We start from the raw sequence: 14001 nt of genomic DNA on the forward strand, positions 1-14001 counted from the left end.
GTCAACTCGAAAATGAAAAGTGGAAAAACAAAAAAAATTATTTTCTCCTGAACAGGGCCAGATATTTGGAATTTTGGTATGAAAATATAGGTTTTCGAACACGCTAAATCTGTGGGGAGCAATTTCGAGAGCCTGTCTCCCTTAGTTTAGATTTTCATCTTGGAAATGGCATTTTTCAAAAATTGCAAATTTCACTTGATAATCCGTCAAGACCGAACGGTTGCGCCCAGATGGATGAAATTCTCGGATTTATAACAAGAAGAGTTGGTTTTTCAGAAAATGTATCACATTGCCGTCTACGATTATGTTTATTGAGAGAAAAACTTCTCGAACGGTGACTATCGAAAAATTTCCAAGAAGATGGACCTATTTGCTACTCTGTCTGAAAATCAGGATGTTCTATTACTGTCTTAGAATTTGTTTTGAAGATTCTAGAATACCAAACAGTTGATGATTCAATAGAGAGTTGCACTCCAAAGAGCTCTTCGAAGTCAACTCGAAAATGAAAAGTGGAAATGTGGAAAACACAACTTTTCACAGAAGTTTTCCTAAATTAGATCAGTATTTTTCTAAGCATAAGCATCATTTGCTTCAGAATGTATAAGTATATAGAGATTTGATGAAAATGGTAGAAATTTGGGCGGTAACTCATCGAATTTCACAGCTTAGATACCCTTAGAGATCTTTGGAGCCCCAAATATTTTCTTCAATTTCCGTAACGCTTTGTAAATCCAGTAAAAGTAGTTTTTCCTCCTCAAGATCGCTCCGGACTCCCGGACTCCGGACAAGTCTTACCCCACCGACTCTGATTCCTCGAGAACACTTTCATTACTTCATTTGTTTGTAAATGCACTATACCTCGCGCAACAGTAGGCCATGGAAGGTAGCTTTTCGCGTCTGTAAGTTCCGCGTTTCGCGATGTTGGTGCTCTGTAAAGCGTGTGACCTTGGCAGAAAGTGATAGAAAATTGTTATCATAGGATACTATGGATTTGGATGAGGACCTCTTCTATAAAGGTAAAAGAGGGAAAATTTCGCAAAAAAACTTTTTTGTATAATTTTTCGCGCAACAAGTTGAGAGTCTCATTTATTCGTATATCTGTGCTTTCGCGCAATAACTGGTGCACAAAAAGGTGAACTGGTTTCGCAAAACGGGTTTGAAAAGGGGTTCGTGATGATATTTGTAGAAATATCCTTTGAAATCTGAGAATTCTGGTTCGAAACTTTTTGGAGCGTAATAACATTGTCCAGGGTATTCTCTGGATCGTCCGTGGGTGTCTAGATTATTCTGTGTCCCTTTTTGGAGCATTCAAGAATGTTTAGTAGGTAAGAAAACATTTTTCTTATCTTCAGAATTCACTACAAGCCTGTATTTGTGAGAAAAAATCAAAAATTGCTTCTCAGGTGTACCTACCTCTACCTTAGGGGTCTATATCTGATAAGTGGTGCCCAAAAAAAAATTGTACCTACATGAAGGAACCCCTTAAACATTTATTTATACCCTGTATAAATATTTTGAGTTTTTCAGTTCGGGAAACATATAGCTACTTTTGAAAATCTTATGTTTTTCAACCCTTAAAGTCATCGGTTAGTTGTCTGACCAATCGGTGAATTCTCCCTAAAATAAACTAGAAAAAGATGTTTGTTTGTGTAGTAAAATAAAGGACAGCCTTTCATCTACAATCTATAAATATAGAGTGATTTGATGATTATTCAATCAATGAAATTTTATTCGAATGAGGTTCCAATAGGTTCATCATTTTTCCTTGATAACTACTGAGGAAATCCCACTGAAAATTTGTACGAAAATCAAGTGCCTACTATCCGACTAAATCTGAACATCTCTTGCCTCTTATCAACCCATTCTGAAGTAATAATTCACGAAAAATTGAGTAATGAAAACTCCAGTTTTGTGTTACAGTGTAGATATCAGTTTCAAGCCTGAAAAGAGTTGCGAAATGCGAAAATTCGGGAAAAAATAAGATTCAAGAAGAAAAAAAAGAGATTACGAAAGTATTTTCATAATTCAAATTCAATAATTCAAAAGTCAAAGATGCGGAAGAAAAACAAATGACAAGGTTGTGTAAACTGAAACCAATTCATTAGCTATTCACTCGTTCCCCAACAATAAAAAATTGCGAAACTATTCAAATAATATTATATATCACCAACAAACTTTTGTCAAGACAAAATCTCTGCGTTTCAGAAGAAGCTCTACATAAAACATGAATAAAAAGACCATTATATTAATCAGCAATTCAGCCTTAATGACATAACAAACTTATGTAGCTGCTTCGATGATCAAATATCATCTCACAATATGACCTACAAAAAGATCGTATAATTCGAACAAAAACGCGCGATATTCAGATGATCAAAATTAACAGCCGTAAAAACTTGGGAAGAATTGTGAAATGAACATTTAGCATTGGTGAGCAAGATACAGAGGTTACCATTTGTGTTCACTGGAAGGTAAATACGGATGGGGCTTTAATTAATTTTAATTAATAAGTGATAAAGATCGGATTTAACTTCAACGCTGTGTAAATAACGCAATAATTCTGGACGACTCATGGTTATACTAAAAACGCTGTAAATTTCACTTAAAGGTTGATTATTTTCAGAGATATTGAAATATTTTGCGTTGGGCTATTCAACATCAAAACTATTAGACACTTGAGTTTATTGCTCATTCATTCAATCAATTGATACATCAATTGGTTAATGACTCAAATTTTAGTACAAAATTCGATTCAATTTCCCTCTGCCTTTCCAAATTTCCCAGTTGAAATTTCAGATAGATACTCGCTTCAGTTTCAACTACATCATCCACCTTTTTCTTGATTGATTGGGTTCGGGAGGTCTACGAAGCTATCATATTTCATTAAAGTCTTTAGCATGGCGAAATATCTCATCTTGGGCGGTAACATTCTGAAATTTCACCTTTGTACGTCCGTCAAAGTTAATGGCTCTTGGACTTAACAGCCCATCAATCATAATGCACCAACACATTCATCATAAAATGTTAACAAGATGCGTTACAATGTTAGGACGACATCCACATAATATCGACTCTCTTGTGTAGGAGTTGGAGATGAACGAAAGAAAGAGAAACATTTTGAGATCAATTTTGAAGACTGACTTCGATTGGAGCAGTTCGAAAACTACACATCGTGATGATAGTTCAATATTCGTCGTCGAACTTATTAGTAAAGTCTCTCAACATACGTGAATTGAGTTCTTTCTGTCACACGTACAATAAATGAATTTTCAGTTCGTGAAACTCATTAAGAATTCAATAAAAATCATCAGTTTTGGTAATTGGAAAATGGTTCAATTGATCAAGGACTGCTTTGAGAGAATTAATGAAATCTGCTGATTTCCTACATCAAAAAAATTATCCCACCTATTTATCTTCTTACAAAGTGGAATGATACCATGAATTATTGAATTATATAGAGTGTGAAAGTCATTATGTGATTAATTTACGTGTTCTTGATTTTTTGACGAAACGCCCAGAGTAATACTGTGTTAACCGATAATTGATTTCAATAATGACATAGTTTTACTCCAACTTTCACTAAACGCACGTTTCAAGAAACATTTTTTGGTTTATCCGGATTTGGAGAGCACTCTGCAAATTTTCACATCCTGTGTAGTACTCTCAAATGTATCTTCGAAACAAAATTTCAACACTACTTTGACTACAGGAGATTTGCCAAAAATTTCACCAAAACAATCACATAAAAGGTATCCACTTTTGAAAATGTGTCAAATTTTTGGTGGTTTTTTTGCGATCTGTGTAGAATCTCATGAGAGATCTTAATTCGTTTATTTCATCGAATGAAAGAGATGGGTATAGGTAACATTGTGTGATGTGGGATGTTGAACATGGCTCATAAAATGGATGATAATATATGGCTAGATTGATATACGTTTATGCCGATGCTAAATAACAACAATAAATCTCAAATAGTTGTATAATATCTTTCAATTTTATGAGAGTCACATCTATATGAGTAAATTCTTCAATGAGGGTTTTTTTCAACAAATTTCAATGAATTTAATATTAACATTTAGAATTTTTCATTTCAAACGTCTTTATCTCTGTGTACAAGTGAATGAAGCTCTTGAAAACGAAAAAAATTGACGCCTTTGCGATAAAATTCAAACGAAAGGTAAATTCGATAACAATGAGACGTTCCCATCAATTTTCTTCCAATCAGAGAAAATTGCTTTAGCTGAATATTGATGAGGTGGAGAAATTCGCAGTTTTCACGCAACAAATTTTCTCATGTCCCACTGCCGCAGAAATCAGCCGTAATTAAACCGATTGTGATCTTCCACATGATCCGTGTAAAAATTAATTTATTCACATCGATGCATTACACACGGTACAAATTGCAGATGACGAAAATGTATTTCTAATAACAATATACCGCAACATCCGATTGTTTGCAAATTGCGACAAGACACTTTATTGGCAGAAAGTGTCCAACTGGCTGTGCGAAATTTATTCTTTTTCAATTTTAGCAGTGTCCTCTTCAGGTATCGATAAATTTGCTTGGGAAACGATAGAAAGTGTGGGAGTGTGTGATTCTTTGAAGATAATACCGAAGATATTGAATTTCGCATACTGTCTAGAATGATTTGCATTGACTCCCATATCCATGACATTTCGATATGTTCGGGCATTTAAAGATTTCAACTGCTTTTGTGAGAGAATAGAAAGGCTGACTCCATATGGCGCCCATACAGGATGCAGATAAAATTATTCACTTTTAAATTCATTGATTCCAATAGAACGTGCACGAATAGGTAAACCATGTAAAGAAATATGCTACATGTGTTAGAAATGCCCTTAATATTTAAAGAACCCCACACCATCTACATGAAAAATGGCTATATGAATAGCTGCCAAAAATTTATGGGGTGATTCATTGTCCAAAAATAGTGTAGGTTTTTCGTATGATTTTTCTTGTTTTGAGCTGCCCCTGTGTAGATACTATTCACATCTTTGAAGACAGTAAATACCGAATATTATCAGAACATTACATCTTCTTATTACACGATTTTCATGATCTCCATTCGTCGTTATGAACAACGATTTATGATCACCTTCGGATAACATTTAAGGTCAACTATCCCCATGATATTGAATTCGATAGTAACCATACTCCCACTGGAGTCAAAAGGTCACTTGCAGAGCGTTTGATAGAGATATTGAGGACCGGTGATAATTGGTGATTAAAACAATCAATCCAGATGAACCGGTTGGTTTCGTTCTTGCAAATTGCGAAAAGTTCGGCCCTGATACGGTTTGAGAAGACGGTTGACATTTCAGTGGCGTCTGAGGAAAAGTTATACAATAATTTATTCAATGGTTATGGTTATTGCTGCCTCAGATTCGATTCAATGTATTTATGCTTACCTCAGATTCCCCAAATTTTAAACTGGATTGCTAATATGTATCTTAAAATCTCTTCTTCATTATCAAAGTCGCACAGGAGATTTTTTTGTGAGACGAACACTGGATAACCTGATTATAAAAGCCCGAGAACTTCTGGCAGACATTTTCATCTTTGTTTTGTGGACTGAATCTGAAAAAATTGATGTTCGTGCTCTCTGGTAATATATCAACGTAGAAGAGCGAAGATGCAAGCACATTACGTAAAAATTTCACTACGTTTCTATGTAACAAAATTAGACATCATCAAATCTAAATTTGCGGTGTTTGTTCTTTCCATTCCGACTGACATCAATATGTATTTAATATTTCACCGATTGTGAATAAGTGCTTTAGAAAGCGCGAAAATGATTAGCTCTTGAATTGTAGGCTCTTGAAGAAGCGTTTGTAAACATATTCAGTGTTTGTTCTGCTATTTTAGGCAGTCGTGTATCTATTGAGAAAAAATTTCGTACCACACCTATTCTTCAGAAGATTTTTCGTCGAGTGTACTGCAAAATTTGTGTTGGCAACCAAAACAAAAAAAAAAGATTATTTTTCCTGTGGAATATTGGATGTTTCCATATAAGTGTACCTCCTCTCAATCCTCTACATATCACATTGTTATCCTTTCCTGATATGGTCATCAATGCACCTATATTTCTCCCCTTTTAGAACTACAACTCCGGAACAATGGCATATCGCAACATAGCACATGTGGATGGATCTCTAACATTGACACACTAATGTTGCATAATCGTAAGAATCTTCACTGCCTATATTCTCTGCGTCCTCCATTGAATACCAATCTATTCGAATGTGCAGTCTTATCGATGTGAAAAAACCGGTAAAGCGATCTTTTTGGAGGATCTCAATCCATGATCTTCGTCATGACTTTGACATGCCGTCATCATTGACATGATTGAGATCTCGCACGTTTAATTAGATGTAGTTCAAGAGATTATATGATAGGTGTTGATCTTCTAGTTCCAGGTAGGTTTTTTTTAACGAAATCAAAGGTTGAACGCTTTGATGGAGATGGAAGACGGGTTCTCAGTTATACAGACGTTGGTTTCAAAGAACTTTTAGAATCTATCAAGAAAATAGATCGTGAACGAAACAGATTCACCGAGCATTGGGCTTCAGTCAAATGATTTAAAAGGTCAAGGGTAAACAAGAAAACACATTTCTAACTGATTCTCCTATCAGAAGTCATACCGTGAACATTTTTTGACAGATGACAACGAAAACCATGCATTCCATAGAAATAGAACCTCTGGAAAGGCCTGTAGCCTAGGCAATATGTTTTTCAAACGTCAAATCGGAAGTGAAAGATCAGTTTTTCTCTTTGGCAAGTCAGTATCGATTATTCTTCCATTTCTTAGCAAACTGATCGGTGTAATTATATGGTTACGCTTCCATTGAACGATAAAATCGTATCTCAAATTGCATTCTCAAGGAATTACAATTACACCGATGCCATAACAGATCGAATCACAGAAGTATCTCAGTACCAATTATTTAATGGGAAAAGGCAGAGATGCAGCTTGAAACGACCTTGCATTACACCGTTTTACTTAGGGAAATAGCTGTAATTTCTGTTGTACCAGTACCAGACTGACGGTAGCTGCCCTAATAAGGCAAATGGTTAATCATAAATAGGACCCATTGATCTCTGGGACCTTTCAGTTATTGATTAGCACGAATAAGTTACGTAATGCAGCCATAATGGGGAAATAACAGCAAATGCATTATATTTATTCGTAAAGGGTATTTGCTTCGTTGGTATTCTTTGAATGGGGGACACACCTAAAGCAATGATGAAAATTGTTGTCCTTATAACCCATTTGAACTGTTCTACCCTTTTATACCATTTAAAACTATCGTCAGACTCAGCAGAGATAAAGTCTTATGGTTCAATAATATCCCATCTAGTACCTGACATCGATTCAAAACAATATTCCAGATTACTTGAGCCCAGTTTGAATTGTATTGGAAATAGGTTCTTTCTGCACTTTGTTGTAGATGGCGTTAGTCGAGCTTGGAGGATGGATAACAGTCATTCTCTCAGAAATTAGGCTTTTTCTTGGTATCTACTAGAAGTGAATAAAAAGCCTGATTTAAAGGAGGATCACAGTCTTGCAGAGTATCCTTTTCCGAAGAGATTTAGTTTATAAGTCTTGTGAATTCATGACCACCGTTTATAGGCTGGAGTGAAATCTTCATCCACGTGTGACTATTTATTTTGTCTTCTCTCTTCCAACAAAACTGTCGTAGAGAATGAAAGTGAACCAAAGACAGAAATTATGTGGAAAATACCTCGTTAATAAATCATTAAATTCAGCGCCCAAAGCAGCTCATTGAGGCAAACGAGTCAAGTTAGTCGGTCACACGCAATACTCATATATCAAAACATTTCAACGACTTTAATCAATGTGATGGATGTAAAACTGTGGAATTATGTTCTGTTGAAAGAAGCACGAAATGCGATAAGTCAAAAAAGCATTTGCTACGCAGAATCGGTCCCATCCAGCATCAGATCAAAAAGTTCGTTTATTTAATGCAGTATACGAAATGAGAACGAATTCTGCATATCACCCTTGAGCACAATGATTGGCAGGGTATCTCACCAAAAGCAACAGAAAAACGTGGCCGAAAACGTTTAATAGCATAATTTTGCCCACCAAACTAATCGAAAGAACTTCTCTGAGCATGACGCAGAAGGAAAGTGACAGTAAATTCAACGTTACAACATTCTCATCTAAACCTATGGCCCACACAAGAACAACTTTAGTGAATGGCTGGATTAACCAAGATTGAAAATAGACTATAATCTAATTAAATCCCTGCAAAACTGGCAATTATACTCATTAAGTGAAGCTATTTTCAATTTGCGACTAAATTATTATCCAATACTTAGCAGTCACAATGATTATTATATTACCTTAAATCGTTCTTAATGCTAAGAAGAGAACCAAACAGTTGATGATTTTGGTATGAAAATATATGTTTTCGAACACGCTGAATCTATTGCGAGCAGCTTCGAAAGCCTATCTCTCTTCGTTTAGATTTTCATCTTGGAAATGGCATTTTTCAAAAATTTCACTTGAGTATTCGTCAAGACCGAACGATTGTGCCGAAATGGATGAAATTCTCAGATTTATTACTAGACGAGTTGCTCTTTCAGAATATGTTTCACGTTTAGATCTACGACAATTTTCCTGGAAGATAATTGACTCGAAAGATGACCTTCGAAAAATTCCAAAAAAGTTGGGTTCAGTTAAAACTTCCTCAAGATCGAACGGTTACACCGAGATGGATGAAATGTCGAGATTTATCACTAGAAAGGTTGCTCTTTCAGAATATATATCACGTTTAGATCTACGATACTTTTCCTGGAAGATAAATTACTCTAAACATGACCTTCGAAAAATTCCCAAAATGTTGGGTTCAGTTAAAACTTCCTCAAGATCGAACGGTTATACCGAGATAGATGAAATGTCGAGATCTATCACTAGAAAGGTTGCTTTTTCAGAATATATATCTTGTTTAGATCTACGATACTTTTCCTGGAAGATAAATTACTCTAAACATGACCTTCGAAAAATTCTCAAAATGTTGGGTTCAGTTAAAACTTCCTCAAGATCGAACGGTTATACCGAGATGGATGAAATGTCGAGATTTATCACTAGAAAGTTCACATTTCTTCTTCAATGAGGAAATGATCTTGAAATCATCGAAGATATCGGAAATCCAAGACCCATCATGTATCATGGCCCCCTTTACTGCTACACTTCATCAATCTGAACAGTCACCAGGCAATAAGAACACTTCCTATAAAGACGCCTTAGAATTGCATCACAGAGCAGGAAAATACTTTGAATGTTCGAGTGCACGATTTCTAAAACGTAACAATTAAAAATCTTCAAACTGCGAGCGGTCATTATCTCGTTTAGACTGTGAGACTTGGCTCTCAAACTAATTGAGATAATTAAATATTGCCTTGTATGATCAGATCCTCATGAGCAAAATCCAAACCTACAACTTTGGGAGACACAAATGGGACGTGCAACTGGGGTCCCATTTGTTCCAATGGCAGTAAATTCAATTTTCCTATATGAAAATTCGTCTCAACTAAGTGTGAATCAGTGGCTCACATCTAAACTTTCCCATGTTCGACTTTCTTCGTTGAAAACGTGCACCAACATTATTTACCTGCGAATCATTCTCAGACGAATACCTACGTGTTTTTCAAATGTCAATCAGTCCGACAATGGCAACGAAATTGATAATTAGAATGGTGTTGTAGTCGATCAAATTCCAGTCTGATGACACTCTAGGTTCGGCATATGTTGTCTTCCGTTGTCCTTGCATATCTCTAGATAGAAGAATAAGCACTCCTTGCGGTGATCTAAGACAGTTTGAGTCTATCCTGAATGACCGCTCCCAGCAGGAGAATTCTCGAATCAGGGCTGAGTATAAATAGGAGGAGGTATGGATAGGACCTTGATATTTCGTTGAGCTGTAACTTTGGGGTTTTGAAGGGAAATACGATTGGTGGATTTTAGAGGACGACAGATGACACTGACCAAACAGGTAGTACCAGGTTAGAAAGGCTACTCAAAAGCCTATTTTGCCAGTGTGTTTTTTGTGTGGTGTATAATAAAAACATAACATCATAGGAGTAGAGGCTGAAATCAGAGATGTGAGGAAAAACCCATCTTCACTAGAAGGTTAAGTAGGTAACTTTGGTAAAAAATCAGGCAGTGATAAAGCAGAGAAGATGCCAATCAGTTATTGATGCACATGGATTGTGAATAAAGGGATTTCCTGAAGAGAAACCGAACGAGCAGTGTACTTATATGTAGGTACGCTGGTACGCAGCATTCCGGAGTTCTGATGCTTCCGATAAATGCAGCTCCCCTTTCAAACAGCTGTTCCATCGCATCTTAAGCAGCATCGTCCTTCGAGAAAGAATCTAGCCACTCAATTTTAATGTGAATTGAATACGGGATTTATTAGAGCATAACATGTCGCGTTGAAGAATTGAAAACAAACAATGCGGTGGTGTTAGATGTCTAGATTCACCTTCATGTGATACTTGAACAGAAGTTCAGTAGTTAGGAGCACGTGCTAGAAAAATTACGGTATAATTCTCAAGATACTGCTTTGAGCGACAGGTCTTTCCTTGAGTTATGAATTGTGGCTGGTGAGAATGATGTCGATTGATATCTTAGGATTTTTCTAGCATGCAGAATGTTGGCTAATGAAGAATTTCTTCGCTTTTGCTCAGCTGCATAGAAATCGATCAACAACTAAAGAAAAACTACAAATCAAAATGGAAAAATTCTGCATCTTTCGATTGCAAATATAAAGGTGTGAGATCTGCAATGATCACCAGTACCTAGCTGGGTTATTAAGGTGTAACTGTCCCGACCTGTGAAATTCCTATTCAAGATATTCAAAATATCGATGGTGGATCTGTAGGATCAATCTCCACCTCCTGCGTGTCTCCTTAGCAGCTCACCATCGGCTTATTCATAAAGAGTCTGTTTGCCCAACCATATGCCGCATACAGGAACGCAAGAATATTTCCTGCTCACTAAATAAAACGCTTGCAAGAAGTGAAAGTAGACAGAGAATCCATTCAATCGATGATCGGACTATGCAATATCGGAAGAAAGCCGACCAATGAAATATGGAATTTTTTAATAAAATGTACACAGGCTATTTTTTGGATTTCCTTCGGAGCATTCTGTATTCTGGATCAACGCTGTGACTTTCATTCAACGTCATTTCAGTCTTAAACATCATAAAAGAATCCTTTAATAAAGATATCTCGTGTGAAGATTCATTGTTTGGTATAATAAGTGCCTTTTGCGAATGACGAATGGGTAGTTGATTCAGTAGTTATTTCCTCCCTCTGTAGGGCATTGAATATTATTCAATCCATGAATTACAAATCAGCAACTACCTTTCTATTATCTCCCCGTTTCATAACGAAACAAGACGTAGACAAATTATGCCCCAATTTATCAATAACATATGAACGCACGATTTAAATATTAACGCTATTGTGTAATAGTCGATACTATCATATGTAGAAGCCAAAATAATGACCCTAATTGTTGGAAATTATGGACTACAACTGAATCGACTTAATAATCACCACCTTCATATGTTGTGGGTGCTGATTTCGTAATCCCAGTAAAGAATGTTCAATCCACCATCGAGGATATTGAATTATTTTTGAGTAGACTCAATATTGCTGTCTCATGTACCAAATTCAATTTGGTAGTAGTTCGAACCATAAATGTTGATGGGTCTTTTAGAGAACTCACTTATGGTGTCTATTATAGCGTTTGTATTAGCTCACTCGATTTGTGGAATTGTCCTTATATTGTTAATTGAAAAATGTAGGTTACAATGGTGTAATTGGTTCGATATACTCCTGGTGTAAATAGCCTAAGCTCTGATCTACTATTTCGTATTAATTCATCCATCAAGATCACCATTAAAATTCGTGTAGATGAAATTATATGAATTAGCTACAGCCTTGTTTTTAGTACGTTCTATCTATCAAAAGAAAGCTATCATGACAAACTTATTTGAATGAAACTGATGTTGAAATTCATGCAACAGCAAAATGTGTGTTGTTTCTGAAGTTTTCTGAAGACATTTTGGTCACAGATTCTCGAGTCAAGTTCTTATGATATGCGAAATCTCCTCTTGGTACTATTTTAGCGATGTTTTTGGTACCACTATAAAATATAACATAAAATTCATTCTCATTCATCATTCGTAGACACAAACACTTTTGTATCTGGGTGTCGAAAGAAAATAGAATCAAAACAACAATAACATATCCGTCGGAAACAAACGCAGTTTGTTCGCAAAACTCTTACAAAATCGCCTACAATAAAATTGGTACTGCGTAGAAATTACAGATAGTTTTTTGTCGCTTATAGCTGCAATGAATGTAAGAAAATTTCGAAACAACTTACAAGCGCAGGAGGAAAATTATCATTACGTTCTGCTTATGAATTATTTATCCTCAGCTTATTGTGAATGGATTTTACCTTTGGGAGAGATTCGATCCTACGGATCTTTTAGCGTGATTCAGTGTGAAATTTCAGTGTGGGCTTTTTATTAATAGCCTTGGATTGTTGAGGAAATCCAAATAATCGATCCGGATGTGATCTTGTACGATACTATTCATTATCTCGACCTTTTGTTCGAGTCATCCACTGAAGAAAGTAAGAGATTTATTCCTTGGTGACATAAAAAGGTCAATCATCCGAGACCTTCTAACAGCATTCATTAAAATGGACAGAAATGATGATGGAATTCCTATTTCACAAAAGACAAATGTATGTGTAATTATTTCATGGGAGAAAATTCTACTAAATCAAAACCATAAGAATTGAATGATGAGATATCCCCAACTAAATTAAAAATATATAGTTCCTTATGGCAAATAATATACCTACTTCCTTACTGATTCGAAAGAAAGAAAGATTTTTGTCCATCATAATCAATTCTTTTGTATCTTTGTGAAAGGTAGCGTAATATCATAATAGCCACTCAAGAGAATATATCTAATTAAAATCCAGATTCTCATCTTTACTACGCAGATATTTCTCTTCCTGAAGCAAGGAACTAGGCCAGTTATAGATGAATCCTATGAAATTTGAAGACAGTGAATAGAATGACTGATAATGATTTATTTCCATGAATTTTTAGACACTTTTTCATTTGAATTTTGTTTCAGCGTCCTGAGATATGCCCTGTCTATGTAGGATGAACAAATTTATAATACAAGGTGAGCAAATTATAAATAGGTAATATCTTTAAAACTTATCGCATTTACGGAATTCTAATGGTTTTGCGTATCCTTATAGCTGTCTTCACGTTCAGAATTCGATAACCTTTCTTACGCCATTTTTCAATTTTTCCGCTCGGTTTCAATTAGAATGAGCGTTTGAACGTCATACACAGCTTCAGCCCAAGTTATAATGATATCTATGACTAATGAAGAATCACGGAATTCACTCTTGTGAAAAATACAAGGATAACAAAAAGTGATTTCAGCAACCGATTTCTCTTGAACGTTCAAATATGAAAGTGATAGATTTTTTGTGTTGCTTATCTGTCAAATTTTCAACGATCTTGATCGTTAGAATAGAAAAAGGTATTATTCCCTCTTGAATTGATAAAATTCAATGAAAGTGAGAGGTTGCTCTATTATTTCTCAGATGAGCCAGAATCCTTTCATTTCCTGGTAACTGAACTACCAATTTATTGAGACCATCTTTGGATAACGTGCTTTCGTATCTCAACAAGGCACTATATATTACATTTTTTCGATTTTCTGAACACATTAATAAATATGCAATGTTGTCCAAGGAGAGCTGGAGCAGAAATTCATGAAATTCTTGATTATAATAATAAAACATGAACCATTCATAGCAGATAACTCACATTCCAAGATTTATGTGTTAATCATGATGAATGTTCATGATCTTTACTTCTCTCATCATATTTTATTAGGGGAAT

The 14001-nt window shown here is 35.5% G+C and overlaps 1 protein-coding gene across 3 annotated transcripts in view; it reads left to right on the top strand.

The window, feature by feature from the left end:
• Positions 1-842: 842 nt before the first annotated feature.
• Positions 843-14001, top strand: part of LOC123312993 — a 30095-nt gene continuing 16936 nt past the window's right edge. For 2 of the 3 annotated variants that reach the window (XM_044897644.1, XM_044897646.1), the window contains exons 1-2: positions 843-1016; positions 13217-13267. In XM_044897644.1, coding sequence (XP_044753579.1) covers positions 13228-13267 — 40 coding nt within the window. In that variant the 5' untranslated portion in view covers positions 843-1016; positions 13217-13227. Of the gene's footprint in view, positions 1017-1096; positions 1326-13216; positions 13268-14001 lie in introns of those variants that run through there. The other variant, XM_044897645.1, reaches the window with a different exon arrangement.

Source organism: Coccinella septempunctata, chromosome 5, assembly GCF_907165205.1.
Source record: "Coccinella septempunctata chromosome 5, icCocSept1.1, whole genome shotgun sequence".
NCBI classification, from domain to species: domain Eukaryota; kingdom Metazoa; phylum Arthropoda; class Insecta; order Coleoptera; family Coccinellidae; genus Coccinella; species Coccinella septempunctata.